The 21,064-nt window shown below is 54.0% G+C and overlaps 1 protein-coding gene across 14 annotated transcripts in view; it reads left to right on the forward strand.

Annotated features, from left to right (window-relative positions):
* The window catches only part of LOC112301877 (ubiquitin-like protein 7), a 22,663-nt gene extending 10,509 nt beyond the window's left edge, over window positions 1-12,154 (forward strand). For 5 of the 14 annotated variants that reach the window (XM_045192663.2, XM_024557432.4, XM_071221923.1 and 2 more), the window contains 10 exons: window positions 1,399-1,611; window positions 2,513-2,632; window positions 5,867-5,949; window positions 6,725-6,809; window positions 7,333-7,390; window positions 8,096-8,229; window positions 8,488-8,537; window positions 8,780-8,947; window positions 9,484-9,606; window positions 11,906-12,154. In XM_045192663.2, coding sequence (XP_045048598.1) covers window positions 1,399-1,611; window positions 2,513-2,632; window positions 5,867-5,949; window positions 6,725-6,809; window positions 7,333-7,390; window positions 8,096-8,229; window positions 8,488-8,537; window positions 8,780-8,947; window positions 9,484-9,606; window positions 11,906-12,043 — 1,172 coding nt within the window. In that variant the 3' untranslated portion in view covers window positions 12,044-12,154. Of the gene's footprint in view, window positions 1-6; window positions 39-78; window positions 510-565; window positions 923-1,172; window positions 1,322-1,398; window positions 1,612-2,512; window positions 2,633-5,866; window positions 5,950-6,724; window positions 6,810-7,332; window positions 7,391-8,095; window positions 8,230-8,487; window positions 8,538-8,779; window positions 8,948-9,483; window positions 9,607-11,905 lie in introns of those variants that run through there. The other 9 variants (XM_053929200.1, XM_045192667.2, XM_045192666.3 and 6 more) reach the window with 6 other exon arrangements.
* Window positions 12,155-21,064: the final 8,910 nt, after the last annotated feature.

The following is a 21,064-nucleotide window of genomic DNA, read 5'->3' on the forward strand; positions in this document are numbered from 1 at the left end:
TGCCTCAGTGAATGGTTGTGAGGATTAAATGAGATATGGTATGTACATAAACCTATTCCCTCCCGTATCATGACTGGGGACCTGGGAGATACCTGCAGGATGGCTTGGGGTCTGGTGAGCAGCCTGTCAACCTCACAACTTTTTGTATCGACCCTACTGGAGGACTCTTCGGAAGCAATAGTGATCATAACAAGGAATTTTCTTGCCTAACAAGATTCTTCAAACCTCAGAGTTTCTGATGCGTTTTGGGGGCACCCATGTGTGCTACGCAATAGGACAGTAAAAGCAAAAACATTCTCGTCTTTACTTTCAAGAGCCCCCAAGAATGGGTTAGGGGGAAGGTGAGATTGGAAGTAAACAGATATCTGTAACTCTTTGCCCTGAAGGAATGTGGAGACTCCGGGAGAGGGAGAGAGGACAGAGGTGGTGATATTTGGGTTGGTCTTGGTAGGAGTTTGCGAAGTTTTGCTGAGAGGACAAAGGAGGGGAATTACATGCAGAGTTAGCAGGTGAGCAGGGGTGTAAAGTGAGGCAACTTTGTTTTGAATGGAGGCTTAGTGGGGGTGGCCTTACGCGCAGGGGAGGGTGAGACAGGGTTCTCTTGGCAGGAGGCTGGCAGCGGGAACAGATGTAAATGTGTTTGTAAGGCTGTGGAGTTTACACTAATTCGTAGAGGTGGTTTAGAGTCATCGGGGGAGTTCTAAGCAGAGGGGTGGCTTGATCATATCTATGTTTTTATTTTATTTATTTTTTAAAAGATTTTATTTATTTATTTTTACACAGAGGGGAAGGGGAGGGAGAAAGAGAGGGAGAGAAACATCAATATGTGGTTGCTTCTCATGTGCCCCCTACTGGTGACCTGGTCTGCAACCCAGGCACGTGCCCTGACCAGGAATCGAACTGGTGACCCTGCGATTCACAGGTGGGTACGCAATCCACTGAGCAACACCAGCCTGGGCTTGATCATATCTGTGTTTTTAAATGAGTCGGGTGGCAGCATGGCTGTTTGATAGGTAGAGGCAAGAGCCAGGGAACTTGTAAAGCTCTTGTAACAGTTTGAGCAAGAGGCGTGAACCAGAAATGAGTGTAGGTAAAGGAGGGGGTTGGATGATCTCATTTGAACCTCACAACATCGCTTCAGGTGGGCTGATGCTTTTACGTCTCCTTTAAAGGTGGAGAGACTGAGGCCTAGAGAGCGGAAGTTCCTCGCCATCCATCACAGAATTAGTAGAGAGGACCCCAGGTGCTCGTTCTGCCTGGACGCTGCACCCTGTGCTTTTCCTGCCGTGTCTCACTGAGTTATCTCTCATCCAACCTCGTGGTGAGGTGCCGATCGATGGATGGCGTAAGGTGGTGGTCTGTCCTTTAACCACTAAGGAGGGCTCATTTCCTTTGCAGGGAGAAAGAGAGAGCGTGAAAGAGAGAGGATGTCTCTCTCAGATTGGCACCTGGCGGTGAAACTGGCTGACCAGCCACTTGCCCCGAAGTCTATTCTTCGGCTGCCAGAGACAGAGCTGGGAGAATATTCACTGGGGGGCTATAGCATTTCATTTCTGAAGCAGCTCATTGCTGGCAAACTCCAGGAGTCAGTTCCAGACCCTGAGCTGATCGGTGAGTCTCTGTGAACTGGAAATGGGCGACTGCTCTGATCTCTTTTTGGGGAGGGTACTTCTGGAATTACAGGGGTAAATTCAGAAGTTGGGATTTGTTGCCTCATTAATGTTAACACTCTAGGGAAGTGAGTATTGGGTGAAAAGAAACGTCTGTTGAATAATAAAACTATTGGTTGCCATTTTAGTTGTGTATTCAGCCACCCCCACTTCCCACTCCTGATCCTACCCCTCTTTGGTTCTGTCCTTGCGTCCTTTGTACATGTTCCTGAAAACCTCCCTCCTTTCGCCCCCATTATCCACCTCAGTTGTGTGTTATTCAGAACTACTTTATCACAGAGTTCCTTAACTATGACATTTTTGAATTCTTTCTGAAAGAGCAAGAATTTGGGGCAGAACAGGGAAGGGGGAGCTGGTCAGGGAAATACTCTAGTATGTGGCATTTTGAGTTGGTCCTAAGGAATGATTAAAAGGATTTTGTTTGTTTCTTTGGTTGTTAGAAGGAAGTCAGTAAACAAGGAAACACAGATGGCAAGGGCATTCTAAGTAGAAGAAGAAGGAATTAAATGTAACAAGTTATATTATGAGGGATCCAACTGGCAAACAGTGCATTTTCAGTCCTGAGAACACTGGGCTTCTCCTCCGTTGTTGTATCCCCCATTCATTTAATTGAGCAGCCTCCACAATGTTGAGCTCTACAGTTTTCTTGTACACAGATCCTGTATTTTATGAGTTTGTACTTGCTAACAATTGTTATTAAAATGTATTTATTAAATAACACTACTTTATAAGCAGATATCATTCTCTAGCTATTTGTCTGATGGGAATAAGGTTCCTAGGGGACAGAAACCATCTACATTGTTTTGAGGCGCAAAGTATAAATGGATAATTCTTTTTTTTAGATCTGATCTACTGTGGCCGGAAGCTAAAAGACGACCAGACTCTTGACTTCTATGGCATTCAGCCTGGATCCACAGTCCACGTTCTGCGCAAGTCCTGGCCGGAGCCTGATCAGAAACCAGGTGAATGACAGTTGGCCCTTGGGCAGAGCTTCTGTGGTGTCAAGGGAAGGGTGTGTGGGTTTTTGAGGCACAGGCCTGGCTGGCTGGAGCAAAGGGACAATTTAAGGAAACGGTAATAGAAGACAGATTATCTTTATTACTTATTGGGTTAGACCCCCTTGATAAAACAAAACACAGTTTGACCTTCTTACCGCCAGTACCATTCACGCACGGATGGGGAGTTGTTTCTCTCCTTTTGAAGGTCATTGTCCACTGTTCTAATGGGGTGATATGTGTGTGTACTTAAATTTCTTTAGGTTAACAGTTTATTTCTCAGTGAACTTTGCATCTTTTTGTTATTGCTCTCATTAGAAAAAAAGCTGGGGACTCCTTGGATTCCTTCAGTGCAGCGATTTTCAACCGTTGTGCCCCAAGAATTTTTAGAATGTGCAATACCAGACTTTAGTCAGGGCCACTGACCTCTTTTCCCTTACATTGTCACATAAAAAAATGGCAACGGCCAACACAACAATAGCCAACCTGTGTGGATGAGTCAAAATTAGACCTTTTTTCTTGTCAGAACAGCGCATTGCATTTGTTGGCGCGCTGCAGAATTTTAGTAACTAGCGTGTGTGTGCCCCGAGGGGAAAAGGGTTAGAAATGGCTGCTTTAATGCCTAATGTGGTTGGTTCTCTTGTCTTCAAAATCTTGTTTTCAAAGCTGCCTCAGGTATCGATGTGTTCAGTCAGCTCCCTCCGCCTGCTAGAGTGGTAATTTATTTTTCTAAAACTTGAAAATACTCGAACTAGTATTAAAGTAGCTCTTGGGGAAAACCTGCAAAGCCTCTACCGTCTGTCCTTTGGATTGCTTCATAAAAGGCGCTGCTTGTAATTGATCATTTACATTTTGCCTCTGTGTTTTTAAAAGCCTCCCCAAGGATAAAGTTAGGCTACATGAGAAGGTCAGCTTTGTTAAACTGGAAGTCTGACATTTTTATAGTGTTCACGCTTGCTGTGACTGGTTATCAGCCTGAAATACACTCTTTTCAAATATAAACATAAAGGAGAAAGACCCTTTGTGCTCTGATGGGATGGGATGAGAGAAAAAGGCGCCTCCGACGCCCAGAGGCCGGCCTGCGCCCGGGCAGGCCTTGGATAGGAACCGGTTCACACACCACGGACGCCTACAAGGCCGCTCAGAGACTGAGCGGGATCAAGACAGAAACAAGTGCCCTCTCATTCGTGCACAGAGGCAAAAATCTGAACAGTGTCCAAACCACAGAAATCGCCAAATATCCCTCTATTATGAGTGCTGCTTCTTTGCGTTACACTTTTATCCTTGCCCTAGTTTTCCTTTAGGTAAGAATTACTAAGATACGCAATCACGAATGCACCCCCACTGCCTGACAGCATCCGGTGCAAAGCAAAACCATATCTTCTTAAACTTCCCCCCGGATCACCCATCCAAGGCCCAAACCTATAGTGAGTCCTTTCTGAAACCCTCTTGTGGAGATGCCCCGCGCAAATCAGCCTGGTATTTGGCAATTGTGTGTTTTTGTTGATCTCGTCTTGTTTCTCCTGCTGTCCTGAGCGTTCCTTCATGTCAGGGACTCTTATGTGTTACATTCTTGTGCCTCGCCCAAGAGCAGGCGTGGAGTACATGCTTACTGTGAGTTTGCTGAATGAATGAATTAGGCAGTTTGCTGAAGGTGAATACTTGGCAGGAGAGAGACTCCTCCCAATCAGCACTGTAGGTAAGGGTGTAGTTCCACATGCAGCCACAGGGGGGCCATGGGCCTTGCTTGGGGAGTCGTCCTCCTGGAATGAGTGGGCAGAGCACAGTCCATACCTTGGGTCCCAAGTAGCCCTTGTAGGTGAGGGCAACCACACTTTTAAAAGTGTGACCCAGGGGGACCTTCCCTGCTCCCCTTCTTTAACCACATTCCTCACCTATGAAATGGGCCGATATCCTAGGTAGGAGAACAACTAAGTAAAACTAAGACAACTGCTGAACTTTCATATAAATATACGTATATTTATATGAAAGTTTGTATGTATATATATTCTCCAATAAATCAAAACTCCCCAAAATCAAAAGTCAAACAGGAACTTTGAGTCCTAAAGAGACACTTGATAGCGAGCATGTGTGAAAGTTTAAGAACCCTAGAAGTACAGCTATTTTCTTGGTCCCTCTTGTATTTTTTTATTAAAAATAATATTAATTGAAAATAATATTAAAAATAATTTTCCGGGTCTGTGGGTCTCAGGAAGCCCTGTGTTCCCCCAGAGAGGCTGTCTCAGCTCCACAGTGTTGGTCTCCATCCAGTGATAACGGTACAGCCTCTCCTGACCTTGGCCTCACAGAATGAATAGGATTGCAGCCAAAGGACCCGCGTGTGGTCTCCGCTGGACCTCAACCTTGGAACTTGGCTGAGCTGCCTGCCCACTGCCCCTCGCCTGGATTTCCTCACTGGGGGATGCCCTCACGTCTTTCTGTGGGAGAGTTGATAAGCAAAGTTGATACGGCTGCAAACTTCCCGATATGTATGACTATGAACTGATAATTGTGTGGAGATCAAAAAGGACTTTTGGCATCTGGAGACACCTTTGTTATTGGCTCATAATGAGAGCTGTTGTTTTGGAAGCTTGACAAATACAGTTTCTGAAGGAAAATGTCAAAGAGAAAACAATTACCCTGGCTCCTGTCACCCTGCGAAGGGCTGCACTTTCCTTTGTCCCCCCTGCCCTCCCTTGGACCCCGTGCACACTGACACATTTTATGTGGTTTGGTTAGAGAGTGCACACACAACTCTGCGTTCCGTTTCTCTTAACACACTGTGCGGGTGCAGCTCCCCGTCATTCGGAGGGCTTGCAGCACCAAGTACTTCAAACCATTGTGTAAAAACCTACTGCGCGGCTTGTACCTTCCTCCTCCTGAAATGGGAGCGTCCAGGGTTCCTGCAGTGGGGTGAGCAGGGTGTGGACCACAGCAGGCTCTTTCATGTGCTGGCATTCTCTCTGCGGGAACTTGACTTTGAGGATCTTCCGTAGCCTGAAGATGCTTAAAAGAGTGCAGTTTTCATCTCTGTGTTACGAGCGGGTTTTTCTGAATGGGCGGGCACTCGCCTGTCTCGGTGGGGTGACGAGGGGGGGGCCTGCAGACCAGGCCGCGCCTGGCCACATGCCGCAGTGGTGTTCTGTGCCTGCGGCACGGGCAGGGCCCAGCTGCAGGGTAACTGTTGTGTCTTGTCCGCAGAACCTGTGGACAGAGTGGCCGCCCTGCGGGAGTTCCGGGTGCTGCACACTGCCTTGCACAGCAGCTCCTCCTACAGGGAGGCGGTGAGTGTGTGCTGTGCAGCCCCCTGCCTGAGACTGGCCAGACCTGCAGGGGAGTGACTGCTGGAGAGAGCTGTAGAGTGGGAGCTGGGAGCCCGTTGCCATGGCCACCGACGGTTCCTTGGGGAGGTTTTGCGTGTCTGTGGGTCTCAGGAAGCCCTGTGTTCCCCCAGAGAGGCTGTCTCAGCTCCACAGTGTTGGTCTCCATCCAGTGATAACGGTACAGCCCCTCCTGGCCTTGGCCTCACAGAATGAATAGGATTGCAGCCAAAGGATCCACGTGTGGTCTCCCCTGGGCCTCAACCTTGGAACTTGGCTGAGCTGCCTGCCCACTGCCTCTCGCCTGGATTTCCTCACTGGGGGATGCCCTCACTTCTTTCTGTAGGAGAGTTGATAAGCAAAGTTGATACGGCTGCAAACTTCCCGATATGTATGACTATGAACTGATAACTGTGTGGAGATCAAAAAGGACTTTTGGCATCTGGAGACACCTTTGTTATTGGCTTGTAATGAGAGCTGTTATTTTGGAAACTTTAGAAGTATAGATGGGAGAAGGACTAGAGATTGAAGGTTTACTATGATGTTGCCTTTTAGAAAAAATTGTTTGTTTCCCCTCCAGTGAGCCAGGACCTCAGAGAAGAAAGAGGTCCCTCTGATTCCTGGGGCTGTTGTTTTGTTGTGCGGGTGGACGTGCAGGCACTTAGAGGGAGCAGGTCCTTAAGCGGAGTGCAGGAGCCTGCTGAGTGGCTGAGCTCAGCCCTCCCTGTTTCTCCTGCAGGTCTTCAAGATGCTGAGCAATAAGGAGTCCCTGGATCAGATCATTGTGGCCACCCCAGGCCTCAGCAGTGACCCCATTGCTCTGGGTGAGTTCAGAGCTGAACTGGAGGAAGCGGCACCTGTTGGAGGGGCAGAAACCAGAGGAGGGTAGTCACCCTAAAGAGACTGTGACCATGTTTTGAAGAATCACTGGTCTTGAGGGGGGGAACCAAGATGCGATCCGCACACCCAGCCCTCCAAGAGCTGTCAGCCCCTCAGCCTGACTCACATCGTAAATGAAACTGGGGGGGAGGTGTCAGACGAGGGCCAGGGTTCGCCCAAACCACAGCAATCAGGGAGGACTTCCTGCACACCTGGATGCATCAGGGAAGAACCCAGAGATGATGGGAAAAGAGGGAGGCTGGCGTGTGGGCACCCAGCACGTGGCTCGGCTGCAGGGCGAGGTGGCGAGCAGGGACCGAGACGGAGAGCACTCAGTGGTGCAGCTGGGGCTCTGCTGCTTCCGCCTCTTACGTGGGGCGCTTTGTGGTCCTGTGTCCCTGTTGAGCCTCTTCTCCCTTCTGGATCTGGCGGGGTTTCAGTCTCTGAGGAGAGTCCTGTTCTCCTTAGGGGTTCTCCAGGACAAGGACCTTTTCTCTGTCTTTGCTGATCCCAACATGCTGGATACGTAAGTACACCCCTGTGATTAAAGAGCGCCCTGTGTCTCCTCATCTGGTCGGGCCAGAGCCTAGTTGTCGCCCTGCATTCGGCTCTTGGAGCCCAGTCCCTGACTCCCCCCACGTCTGCCTTCTCAGTGTGTCAGGGGTGAGGAAGAGCAGGGTGCTCTGAGGGACGGACAGCCCAGGGCACGAACACGTGTTGCTGTGGAGGGGAAGCAGGGTCTGGGGGGGTGGCTGGTGGGCTGGGCTCAGTTTAGCTCTCATTCAATAGCTCTGGAGGATCCTTAGAAGGATGTGAAGCTGGGGAAGGAGGCAGGTGAGCAGATCCCTGTTGGTTTAGAGCTCGATGGGACAGCAGAGGTTCTGTCTCTTATTTTGCAAGGGAAGAAAAGGCTCCTTCACTGCCCCCCCACCAAGGGAAGAGAGGGGACCTGAGAAGTAGGGGTAGACCCCCGAGCCTCCCAGGCTGTCCTGTCCCATAATGCCGAGGGGAGGGGAAGCACTTACAGTGGACCCCAAGACTGAAGGCCTTGCCACTGTTGCTAGGGGCAGAGCAGAGGAGTGCAAAGCCTACTGGCAGGAGGTGCTGTAGACTGAGGCATTTAAGGGTGGGCACAGGGGCCTGACATTTCCGAGGCCGCCCAGACTTTTGTCATGGCAGAGGTGCCGTTCCTTTCTTACTCACCCTCGGCTCTCTCCTGGCCCTGATCCAGGTTGGTACCTGCTCACCCGGCCCTAGTCAACGCCATCATCCTGGTTTTGCACTCGGTGGCAGGCAGCACACCGCTACCCGGGGCTGAGTCCTCTTCCCGGAGCACGCCCTCCAGCTCATATAGGGACATGCCAGGTGAGTCCCAGGAGAGTGTGTGCGGGCCCCTCGGGGGCTGGCAGCGGCCCAGGAGGCCGCGTTACTCAGCAGCTATGTATAGCACTGGCAGAGGGAGTTCCTCGGGAACTCTGGGTTTGAGTCAGGCAGTGCATCTGTCCTGTAATTTTCCAAGAGCAGAGATGGAAGGGTGCATGTGGAGTGTATCTGAGCTGGGATTCTGGAGCTGCGCCTGTGCCTGTCTGTCCTCCCTCCTGAAATCTGTTCTCCCTCCTCCAGGTGGCTTCCTCTTTGAAGGGCTCTCTGACGATGAGGATGACTTTCACCCAGTGAGTGGCCTGGCTGCCTGCCCTCTGGAGCATTTGGTCCAGGGAGGGCTGATCCCTGGGGCCTGGAGCCCAAGCTGTGAGCTGGTCATAGGCCTTTTGGTGGCCAAGTCCATGCCACACTATTGCTTTCTGACCCTGGCAGCTTGGGGAGGCTCCCCAAGAAGTGTACATGGGACGGGGGTGGGGCTGTTGGGGACTGTCACAGGGCCCCTTTCCTGATCCAGGGTGCCTCCCTTCTCCAGAGGGCCAGGTCCACGCCCTCTAGCAGCACCTCTAGCTCCCGCCCAGCCTCCCTGGGGTACAGTGGAGCTGCTGGACCGCGGCCCATCACCCAGAGTGAGCTGGCCACTGCCCTGGCCCTGGCCAGCACCCCAGAGAGCAGCTCGCACACGCCGACTCCTGGCACCCAGGTATGGCAGGGGGGCGGGAAGATGGAGGCTGGGCCCCAGGGGAGAAGCTTCCCAGTGGCGGGATGGATTTGCCCTTGCTGGCCCCGGTATCTGGTTTGGGCTGAAGTCTGCCTGAGTCCTCACAGGTTTCTCTCTGGGAGACCTTCCTCTGCCTTGCCCTCAGGGCTCAGAAGACCAAGGTGCAGCCCAGTGCCAATGGGTCCCCCTCCTGAGCAGTTCAGGAGGACGCCCCTCCCATTAAGTGCGCTCCCCCATCCCTGGCAGGGCCCAGCCCTCATGGCTCAAGTATTTCTAGTGATGGTCAGTCCAGCTTCTGGTGCTGGGGTCCTAGGCGAGGCCAGGGGCTCGATTCCGTTGCCCTGGAGCTGAGGAGAATGGGTCGTTAGGTGGCCCTGTGTGGTTGTCTTGTGCCGGCCCCATTGGGAGGCTGTGTGTGGGCACGCCAGGGCACCGTGGGGTAACGTGACAGCCGCGGGGATGTGCTGGGAGATGAGACGGCCCCGAGGGTGGCCCTGACCTCTGGTTTGTCTCACTAGGGCCACTCCTCTGGGACCTCCCCCATGTCCTCTGGTGTCCAGTCAGGGACGCCCATCACCAATGACCTCTTCAGCCAAGCCCTGCAGCATGCCCTGCAGGCCTCTGGGCAGCCCAGCCTTCAGGTCAGTCTTCCCCACGCCTGCTGCCCGTGCCGCTCTCCTGGTTACTTGGATTCCGAGCTTCTGCTGTCTGGAGGGCCTTCCCACTTGGCATGCTCCACTCTAGGGACAGCAGGGGCATGGCAGTGTAACAGGAGGATGCTGTCCCCAAGGAAGGTGTCCCTGTGACTTCCACTCCTGCACCCATGACCGTGGCCCGACTCCACTGACCGCCTGGCTTGGATACTACAGCAGTTTTGGTCCATTCCTTCACTCCGCGGGTGCCGCCTGGGTGCTGAGCATGTAAATACTGAGCTTGGGCCCTGGTCCGGCTCCCGGGCTAGAGATGAGCCATCCTCATTGCTGCCAGAGGGGCGTCAGGCAGTTGGTTACTGAACTCGGGGAGCAACAGGGCTAGAAGCCCAGGTCAGGATTGAGGTGAGGGTGTAGGTCCGTCCAGACTTCTAAAGGAAGGGTGTGTAAGCTGATTGTCAAAGAATTAGAGGTTAGCCAGGCAGGGAGGGGGCTGTTTGGGGTGGAGGGACGGTGTCCAGGCATGTGTGGAGGGACATGTGACATTCTGAGAGCTACAAGGCTCAAGGCCGTGTCCTGGTGCAGAAGACCCCGAGATTGGAGCCCGAGAGAGAGCAAGCAGGCGCCTGCCTGCATGTGAGGAGCAGAGGGCCTGGCCAGGGTGGTCAGGAGGGAGCTGTGGAGGGTGAGGCAGGAGTGGCCCCAGCCTCTCTGCCTCATGGTACGCTCACCCAGCGGCCAGGTGGACGGCCCACGGCGTTGGTCTTTCTGCCTGTGTCCATGCTCAACTGTCTGCTTCCCGTTTCCTTTGCTGCTCAGGGTTAGCGTGGGGTTGTGGGTCATTTCTGGGACTTGCCAGGGACAGGGAGGCAGGAAGTATGGAGACGGGTTTAAGCCTGGGGCGGGGGGAGGGGGTTGTCTACCCCGCGTGGCCCAGGTGGACAGTGAGGGGTTGGGAGTGGCAGCTGTGGACAGCTTGTCTTTTTCTTTCTTCATCCCAGCCGGGCGCCTGCTCGCCTTTTCTCCAGCTCTGGAGCTTTCAGTGGTTCCACTCAGCCTGTAAGGGAGTCAGAATTGTTCCGTGGTTTTCTTAAAAGCCCTCCTCCCATGCCCCTCCCGCCTGCAGGAATTTGCATTCCTTCCCCACTGCCCTCTCCTTTCTGCTGTGCAGGCACAGCCTTTTCCCGAGGTTGCACACTTCCCTACTTCATGTAACAGAGAGATTGATGACGCTGTGAAAGTACTAAAAGAAAATAGGGCTTAATGGCTTTAAACCCTTGCAGTTGAGGAGGCTTTTCATAACTGAACATCAAAATCCAGGAGCCATTGTATAAAGAGTAATGTATTTTGAGCTTGTAAAAGTGAACATTTATGTGTAGCGACCATAAACAAATAAGAAAAAAAAAACAGGCAAAGTCTGGGCGCTAACAACAAAAACAATTTAGTGAAAAGGAGATGCCGTGGACTGACTACTCATGGATATGCCGTACAGAGGGCCCTGCACCAGGTGACTCCTCCAGGCCCAGCTCTCAGAACTTGTCCTGGAGGTGTGTGTGCAGGAGGAGAATGACACCTGTGCAGAGGCCGTCACCGCGGTGTCATTCCGATGGCAATGGATCGGAGCTGGCCCGATTACGGTGCACTTCAGCACGTCCGAGTTGTTAAAACATGTGGTGGTTATTCAAAGTTTCTGTGAGTCCCGGCATAGAGAGACATCCAGGACACACTGAGAGCGTTAGGAAAGCAGAAGAGGGAAAAGCAGACAGAGGAACGAAAAGCAGAAGAGGGGTGCACACACAGAAGGGGAGTGTAACGGAAGTGCAAGTGTAGGAGCACGTGTTTGTCTTCTCGGAACAAAGTTGGGCATCCAGGCTGGGCTGAGCGTGGGCGACAGGAAGACTGTTCACTATGTGACGTGCTAAAAAAACGAAGCGGCAAAGAAGTTTTCCCTCCTCACCCCTTTTGCACATGTGCGTGTCTGTGCGTGTGTGTGCCTGTGTGTAGTAGGAGAAAGTAGGTAGTCTTTTGAACTTGAGACGTTGGGTAATTTGTGCTTTTCTCGTTGATCCTTATGTTAAAATGTTCTTTTTCCTTTAATTGGATAGACTTTTAATTTGTTCTTTAAAGCCTGAGCCTCCCTTGCAGTCTTACTAGACATCCTGTGCTGTGCGGAACTTTGAGTGAGAGTTTGCAGTAGGAGCCCCCCTTCCCCCGCCCTCAGAGGACAGCCCTGAGTGGGTCTCTGCAGGGCCGCACCTAACAGCTCTCCCCTGGTGCCGTCTTTCTGCAGAGCCAGTGGCAGCCTCAGCTGCAGCAGCTGCGCGACATGGGCATTCACGATGATGAACTGAGCCTGCGCGCCCTTCAGGCCACTGGTGGGGACATCCAAGCAGCTCTGGAGCTCATCTTTGCCGGAGGAGCCCCATGAACTCCCCGCTCCTCCTGAACCCCCAACGCACTGCCAAGGTGGCTGTCCGTGGGAGGCACTCCTGGAGGTGCCCCATCTCCCATTCCCCAATACACCTGATGGTTGACCTTGGCTTTGTCCAGTGCTTGACCTTTCTGGCTGATCCGCCCTGGTGGAGGCGGGCTGGGGGGGCGGGCAAGCATGGTGTGTGGGCCTTGGAGTTCTGCGATCAGGGGGCAGGGCTGGCCCCTGCGGCGGGGCCCTGGCTGGAGAGTTTTAGTCCCATGTCCTGGCATGCCATGTGGTGCCCACGTTCTCTTTCGGGAGAAGTTTCCAGTGATAGTCCCCAGACTCTTTGGTGCCCTGGGGCATGGTTTCCTCAGGATGTGCCCAAGGTGCTGCCCGGTCTCCAGCATAACTGCCGTGTTACAGCTGAGGCCAGAGGAGGTGGTGCGTCTCAGATGACTGCAGTGTGGGGAGTGGCCAGGTGGACTTTCAGCGGAGGAGGTAGGGGCGGCTTGCTGTCCACACACTGCCTCTCCCAGAGGCTTCCAAAGGGTTCCCTGTCCTTCCCAAGCCAGTCTCGGCTGACATTTGATGCCTGCTCTGTAATGATGCTGGAGTGCAGGCCTTGGAGCTGTGCCAGGAGGCAGGGCCCTCTTTGTCCTGAAAGTGTGAATGCGAGAGCAGTTAAGTAGCTGGACTGAGCAACAGCCACAGGCGCAGGTGTGAGCCTGCGCATGGAAGGGAGGCCCCGACCCCGAGCCGCCGCTCTGTCTGCCTGAACTCTCGCTCCCCTTGGCGTGGTGGCATGGCGTCCCTGCCGCGCTGCAGACAGTCCACACCGCACAAGTGAGTTCCGTGCGCTTCGCGTACTTTGTCGGGAGAAAGTGTCTCCCTTCACGCTGTGCCACTGGGAAGTTGCCGAGGGGTCTGCCCCAACCCCGTGCCTCTGTCAGGCGCGTGCTTCACTCACAGCGTCACCATCAAGGTCATTCAGCTTCTGCTTGTTACCTGGGACGAGAAGTTTGCCACTCACAAGGACTGTCTGCTCTGTCCTTTGTTTCCCAGCCTGGAAGGCCGAGGGAACACACAGCAAGCCTGCTCCCTCTGCTTCGCCAGCATGGCTTCAGTTAAGGAGCCTAGTGTGATTTACTTGCTCCTTGGCCTCCAGTCTTCGTCCACAGCACGTCTGTTCTCTCTGGACGACCTCCAGCTCATCAATGATAGCCCGAAAGGGAGATACTTGGGGCCCACGAGTCCAGAAATGGCCCAAACAGCATGGTATTCTTTCCTTCCTCCAGAAAACGTGAACTCTCTCCACGTGTCCCTCTCAGTCCTAGCGTTAATGTTGAGAGGTATTTGCGTTGGCTGAGCAGACTCAGGCTGAGCCCACCAGGCTCGGGGCCAGGCCTGTTTGTGCCTCCGTGAGCTGCCTGGAGCCCAGCTGCGTCCTGTGGTTAGGGCAGACCAGGAAGCCCTGTCTTTGAACCTGATGTCTGTGACCTGTTTGTGGTGGAAACAAAGGCCACTTCCATCCTCATGGGCCTGCCTTGGTCAAACGGGGCCCACACAGCCCTTGTCCCCACGACAGCCGGCCGAGAGCCGGTTCCGGTTCTGCGGCAGCTCGCCCCGTCCTCCCAAGGTCTGCCTTCAAAGGCACGGGGTGGGGCCCCTTAACTCCTCATCCTATTATGCTGTGGAACATTTGGGTAACCTGATTTGTTCCTGGAACTGACCCCCAAATACCAGTTATACCGCTTCCCAGAATTGAGCCATCCCCACGATTTCCTTCATCCTTTGTCAGCTCTTTCCTCCAGGGTCTTGGCCAGTCGGCATTGCTTCCTGTGGCCATGTTTTAAATATGTTGCGTCTGATAAGTGCCCCCCCCCCGTCCCCCGCCCTGTGCCTGGGCTTTCCATGGGCCAGGGACCCCCTCCCTCACCATTGTGCCCTTCCCCCTGTCAGCAAACACTCGGCCTCTGCTCTGTGCCTAGTGAAAAAGGCAGGTCCTTGCTCTCGCAGGACCAGGACCGTGTCGGCGGTGAGACAGACAGCACATACTGTGCGGGTGCCTGGGGAGAACTGGCTGGGCCGTCCCGCGGGCAGGGGGCGCTGACTTGGTAAGGGGCTGTGTGAGAGAGGGAGGGTTTCTTGGAGAAAGTGCCCTCTGAGACCTGAAGGGTGAGAAGGAGTTGGGCGGGAAGGAGTGTGCAGGGAGTGGGCTGGGCGCAGGGAGAACACCGCTCCCGTCGCCCTGTGTGACAGGGTTGGTTTGGAGGCAGGGAGAGGTCATTTTAAGCCATGGGAGGAGTTGGACTTACCCTAGGGACAGTGGGAAGTCACAAGAATTGGAGTTAGGGGGGAGAGAATCAGGTTTGCGCTTTAGAAAGGATACTGGTAGCTATGTGGGCTATGAGTGAATAGATGGGGAGTGGGCCAAGCTTGAGGGAGGGAGACCAGTGGGGAAGTTATGATCCCTTGAGAACTGATGGTGGGCTGGCCTGGCAGTGTGGGAAGAGCAGAAAGTAGTGGGTGGACAGAGACTAGGAACTGGCGATACCACGTTTTGGGAAAGGTGAGTGCGGTATTATTAGCTCCGTTTATAGAATGGGGACGCTAAAGTTGAGGGGTGAGGTCATCTGGCCACAATCTCATGGTTAGGCAGTGGATAAGTTGGCTTTAGACACTCGGGTCCGTCTTGTATCAGGACCAAAGCTGGTATCCTTCCCAATGCTGCCTGTTTCTTCTGAGTGTGGGGGCTAGGAGGAGGCACAGGGTCTGGTCTCTGAAGAGCTTGGGCTTAGTCAAGGGCAAAAAGCACCTTGTGGATGGACTTCGGCAGGCAGTGGGGAACCAGCCGTGTGTGAGATACTCTGACAGCTGTGTGGAGGCTGGATTTGCGGGAGGTGAGGCTGGGAGTGGGAGACCAGCTAGGAGGCTCACTGCCTCCACATGCAGCGTGGTAGGGCCTGGACTAGAGCTGCAGCGGGGAGCTGGGAGGAGGGAGGGGTGTGAGATGGAAAGGCAGACTGGATGGGAGGGAGGAGGAGGCAGGCAGGGTTGGAGTGTGTAGATGGGGGTGCAGCAAGTACAAGGGAGTAAGGCTGGAATTAGGAATGCAAGTCCAGGTTCACACATGCTGAGCCCAAAGTGCTATGGGTCAGTCACGTGGGGACGCCTTGTAGACAGATGTTTCTATGATGGAGATAATGATCGGGAAGTTCTAAGCTGACTGGGCCTGTGTCATACGAGAAGGGAATTAAACTTCTCAGGGAAAAGGAAAGGCACACCAACTGAGGTATTAGACTCTATAGGAAATGGTGACTGATGGACATGGAAGAGGGCGGGACCTGCCGCTTCTGGGAAGGTCAGAGCAGGAGTCCTCTAAGCTGATGGAGTGGAAGGAACTGGAAAGAGAAGCCTTGGTCAGTGGTGTGAGGTGCCCAGGGAAACCTAGTAACAAAAGGGCTAACCGTGGACTTGCTGACTTTGAGCCATGGTGACCTTGGGAAGATGCTACAGTGGAACCAGAGCCCAACTGCAGGGGTTGAGGCCTGAATAGGTGGGGGCAGTGGAGGCAGGGAGGGGTGAGAACTCTGGAGAAGCTTGCTGGCGAGAGGTGCTTGGAGTGGGGCGGGGACCGAGTGAGCTTTTGCAGTTCAGCAGAGGTGAACTTGGAATGGATCACGAGAACTTTTCTAGGAAGCTAAGGGGGAAAAAAAAGGAAGAGGCCCTGAAATAGAATATGCAGATATGTGGAGATGGGTGCGCTTTCTGAACAGATCCCTTCTCCTGATATAACTCAAATCTGGCTGGGCTGGCACAGTGCGTCGGGCACATGGGCCCGGCTCTGCTCCTCTTCTCAGCCCCATCTGGCCCGGGCCCCAGACCAAGCTTTCTGAGCCTTCCCCTGAGGTGGCCTCTTATTGCCTGTGCCACAGGCCTTGGCAGTGGATGTTTGGTGAGGATGTCACATACGGCGGGAGTTACTTCAGCCTCCCTCTGTCTGCTTACCCATCCTTTCCAAGCCCCCTCTGGCCCTGGGCTGGAGGTAGGTCACATTGGCCTTGCCCCTCATTTCCCTGGACCTGTCTCTCCCTGGCTCCTGGAGGCCCTGCAGTTGCTGGTAATGGGATTCAGCTTCCTCCATGCTTGAAATACTTCTGCCGAGACCCAGGCACTGCCCTGCTCTACTTTGGCAAAAGTGGCTAACAGCAATGCAGTACGATAGTGCTCATTTATCAAGTACCTCCTCTGTGCCAGCCGCTGAGCCAGGCGCTCACACACGCTAGCTCAGTTAATCCTGAGAAGTAGGTATTATCTCCATTTACAGATAAGTGCTTCCTGTTAAAAGGACATGACTATGCTGGGAAACTGGCCTTTCCAGGGGTTGGATGGGATTGTATCAGCGCTGTCCCTTCAGTGTCCCCACCTGAGGCATTGTGCCCGGCCAGCAGTCCTGGACCACTCAGAGGACTGAAGGGTCTGCTCTCCACTCATCCGTCCCGGCAGTGGCAGCTTGAATCTTGGAGGAGAGTCAGGCTTCTGAGTCGGACCCACCACAGTTGTGATCTGTTCCCCAGGTCCCCTCACTTCTCGGAGCCTCAGTTATGTTCTGTTTGAATTTTTCCTCAGTTTATACAAGCAGACACTGACAACCCTTGTATTGGCGATGCCAGCGCACACACAGCCAGCCTGGGGAGTGGTGGATGACTGTCGGAGTGAGGGTCCTGCCGAGGCGGCCCAAACAAGAGGGACAGAAACGAGGACAATCCAGGGTCCTGTGGTGGGGCCCAGAATGGCAGCAGCTGTCGTGGAGCCTGGGGTATCATTTCTTCTCCTTGGCTCAGAGTCAAACTCAGTCTTCCTCAACCCGTGTCCCAGAAAGCCACTCCTGGCTGGGACTTGGCCAAGGATTCCCCTGAGCTCAGACCAACCGGATTTAGCAGCCTGACTGGTATCTCACCTCAGTAAGGCAGTGCCTTTGGAAGGATTGCATTCAGGAGCAGAGAAGGCAGTCTCTCCAGCCTTCTTCCCGCCTAGCCTCTCTCCTGCTGTTGCTTTCTGCTCGGACACTAGGTCTTCGCAGCAGGGAGACAGGACCCAGACCTGGCACCCATGAGGGTTCTCAGCAGAACCTTGTTAAATGACTGACTGATGTCCTAGAGATCCGCCAGGGTTAGAGAGACCACGCAAAGCCCCATGAGAACCTTGTTGGACCTGGGGTATTTACCCTGAAAAAGTAGATTTAGAAGGGGCATGGCTGCTGTGTTGAAATCCCTGAACGACTCTATTCCAGGAAGAGGGATTAGATACAGTCTGTGTGGCCTCCGAGGACAGGTTTAGGGCCCCTGTGGGGGAGGGTGTTTTCCTCTACGGAAAAGGATGTGTGTCAGTTAAACAAGACAGGCAAGGCTGCTGTGGGAGTGAGCTCATCGGTACTGGAGGTATGCAAGCAGAGGCTGCATGACTGCCATAAAGCTGTTGTAAGGGCCCCCAGGTTGGGCTGAACGACCTCTGAGAGTTCTGATCTGAAGAACTGGGCTTCTTGGACCACCATACCCGTGAAAGAAAGTGAACTGTCTGTGGGAGACCACCGTCCAAATGCGTTTCTTTTCCTCAGGTGGCCCCAGCAGGCCCAAGCATCACATCAGAGATGGGAGGTTCCTGCAGAGGTAGTTTTAAAAGCAGATTCATTTCAGACTATGAAGCAGAAGGCAGTGCAGAGGGTAGAATGAGAAAGCTTTGTCTGTCTCTGGTCTTAGATAGGAGAACGGCTGTTGTAGCTCTCCATAAACAAAGAAATGGAGGCCTGGGCTGGGGGCAGGGTTTTGCTTAACTTGGGTCAGTGGCCAAGGTGGGACTTTGTCTTTGGCCTCCTGGCCATATCTATCCAGGAGACTGTTAGCCTAGATGGATTCCATGTGGCTACCAGAGATCCTGCTCCGCCTCAGGCCCTGGGCACTGAGAGTGGAGGCTCGGAGATGGATTTAGGAGTGGCGGTGGGTGCAGGGAGGAGTTTGTCTCCAGAAAGGCTTGGGAGTGTATACAAAATATATCTTTCTGTTAGTTGCTGCTTTGTATGGAGTGGCCGCCAGGTGGCGCTCCTGTGACAAGCTCTGCCCTGTGGGTAGAGTTTGGGGTCTAACCTAAGGGTGCTGGAAGCCGTGGGTGGACCTGCTATATTTTTAGGTGAGCTGAGTGTCCTGATGGAATGAGAGGAGGCCTGTCTCTTCTCTGCCAGTGTTCTCTCCATCACTGAATATCCCTGAGTGGATTTTTACTTCTTGTCTCCCAGCTTGGCTGCCCAGACTCGCATTTAGCAGTTCACGGTAGGGCCAATCAAATAAAAATGCATCTGGAGTGACTAGGACAGAGAACAAGACGCAGGAATGGGGTGCTGCAGGGAATGTTGACCCTCAGGGCTCAGAAGAGAGGTAGCAATTCTGAGAATTTCTCTGTTAAGGTGGGCTGAGCTGGCCTAGAAGGAAGAGGCGGGCTTGGATAGGTGGGGAGTGGCAGGCCCCGAGGGAACAGCCCGTAGAGGGTTAGGGCCAGGCGGAGCACCGAGGGAAGGGTGAGATGCCTGCGCAGGTCAAGGAGGGTGTCCACGTAACTGTCCGAACCTGTAGAGATTTTTTAGGAGTTTATTTGAGCCAAACTAACGACGGTTGCCAGGAAGCGAAGCCTCCGTGGACTGAGAAAGTGCCCGGAGGGTGGCTTTGTGCAGCTTACTTCATACATTAGAGTCACAGGAGGAGATGTGAGCGTGGGGGTTGCATGGAAGCCACTGGTGGTGGATTAAGGGGGCAGGAAGAAGCAAAACGGGGGTAGGGCAAAACCTCTGCGGTTAGAGAAGAAGTACAATGGAGAGACATACTTCCTTTACATTGGTGAGTGCGAGATAGTTAACATTTACAGCACGCGGGGATGGTACTCAGGAACAAGCCAGCAGTGGGGGTTCTGTGCCAGCCTGCTTGTGCCCTGAGGGGTCTGGAAAAGGGTTATTCTGACCTTTCAAAGGTCTCTTGTCTTAGATGCAAAAAGACATCGGACAGGCTCATGTACTGTAAACACTGACTTCAGTCAAGGAAGCTACGGGCCTAGGATGAGACTACCCGTGTGACCCACTTGTAGTTAGGCATTGTTACCTTCAGACCGTCCTGCGGGGTTACTTTGGTCTCTGAGTTTGTAAGGCCCGCTGTGCGGGCCTCCTCTGAGCTTGTCAGGTTTAGTGTGTGGCCCTTTTTCATCCATAAGGGTTCCCCTCTGCAACTCGCCTGGTTCAGCCCTACACCCCTCATACGGCCTTCTAAGGGGCGGGCCAAGAACAGTGGTAGCTGCGGTGGTTGGTGGTCATGGCCACCCTCTGGCTTGTGAGAGAGCCACGCCTGCACACGGCCAGCACGCTATAGGTGGGATTCCCAGGTGTGGCCTTCAGCCATAGACATCTCACTTTCGAATTGCTTACCAATATTTTGAAGCTGGGAGTTCCGACAAAACCTCGACTTCCAGTTTCCCTTGAAAAATCAGTCTCTGCCATACCGGCTATACTTCCCATGGCCCCCGTGGGCTAGAGTGGAGTCACAACTGCCCTGTGAACAGGGCATGTGCCCTCCCAGGGCCCCCAGCCCCACCGCAGCTGCTCACCATTCTTAGGACCTCCCTGGTCTCTGCCCCCAGCAGTGGGGCTGGGTGGGGCAGGAAGAGTCACCACCGGCAGTAGCTGGAAGGCCAAGGTGGGCACCGAGTTATGAGGACTCGAAGCAGGAAGGGCTCTAGTGGCTTGGGCTCCTACACCTCCATCCTTAACTTCCCACAGGCTTCTTGTGAGGGTTTGGTTACTCCTTTGAAGAGCAAGTGTAGCCATGGAATCAGGGCTGAGGAAAGGGTCAGCGGAAGCTGGGAGAGTGGCGGGCCCTCTGAGTAGGGCCAGGAAAGGCTTTGCTGGGAAGGCTGAGCAGAGCTCCAGGGGCTCCGCTCCTGTGGGCCTGTGGGCCTCAGGGGGGTTGTGTGTGTCTCTTTCTCTGATTGCCCATGGAGTCTTCCTGGGTTTGGCTGAGACTTAGCTGCCCTGCGGGGAAGGTCCCGGCAAGTCAAGGCATTTTTCCCTAGGTAGGAGCTCCGACACCATTTTTTTCTCCTGACTTCCTCCCTCCACTCCCCCCCCACCACCATATATGGAATTTTGGGGAAGGGGTGAGCAGGAATGTGCCTCCCCCTCAGGCCTGTCAACATCCACATCTGTTGCTTCCTTTGCCGGTCCATTTCCCGTCACTGTCTGGGGGTGGGGATTGCACGCCTGTCCTTGGTCCTGGCTCAGGAGCCAGCCATGGCCTCCCACGAGGCAGGCAGGGAGGCCGCATGCCAACACTGGTCCCGTGCTCTCCCTGCCCCAGAGAGGGCTGCCTGCTGCCCTCCAGGCCCACATTCTAGCTGCCCTCTCCCCCTCTAGAGCTGCTGCCCAAACCACAGGCCTGGTCCTCACCTCCCCTGGCTGCCTGCAGCCAAGTAGGAGTGGGGTGCCATCTGGCCCTGGCCGTTTGCCCCTAGATTGGCTGGCTCCGGGATGCCCATTGGTGGTGAAGCAGGTGCTGAGCTGGCCATGGAGGAGCCCAGCCAGAGGCCCACCCTGGGATATGAGGTGGATGGTCTTTACCCTACCCCCTCACCCCCACCCCAGCCTGGAAAAAAAACTTCCCTGGCGCCTGCCCCAGTTTCTATCTGCTGCTTTGTTGCTTGGGAGGCTGAGCCTAGCCCCTGGCCTGCCCTCCTGCCCAGCATCTGGTAACCTGGGCCCCGTCCGGCCTTCCCGAGGGCTGTGCGGATGCAGACTCCAGCCTGACACAGCAGGCAGCAGCGGAAGGGCGCGTTGCATTCGGAGCATTATGAAGTGGAAGATGAGGGTGTGGGCCCCAGAGAGATCTCCTGAGCTTTAATCCCAGCCTTGCTCTAACTGTCTGTGACCTTGGGGACATCACACTCCTCTCTGTTCCTTTGTTTCCCTGTTTGCAGAAGGAGCCAAATACTAGCACCTAC

Source organism: Desmodus rotundus, chromosome 7 (genome assembly GCF_022682495.2).
Source record: "Desmodus rotundus isolate HL8 chromosome 7, HLdesRot8A.1, whole genome shotgun sequence".
NCBI lineage: Eukaryota > Metazoa > Chordata > Mammalia > Chiroptera > Phyllostomidae > Desmodus > Desmodus rotundus.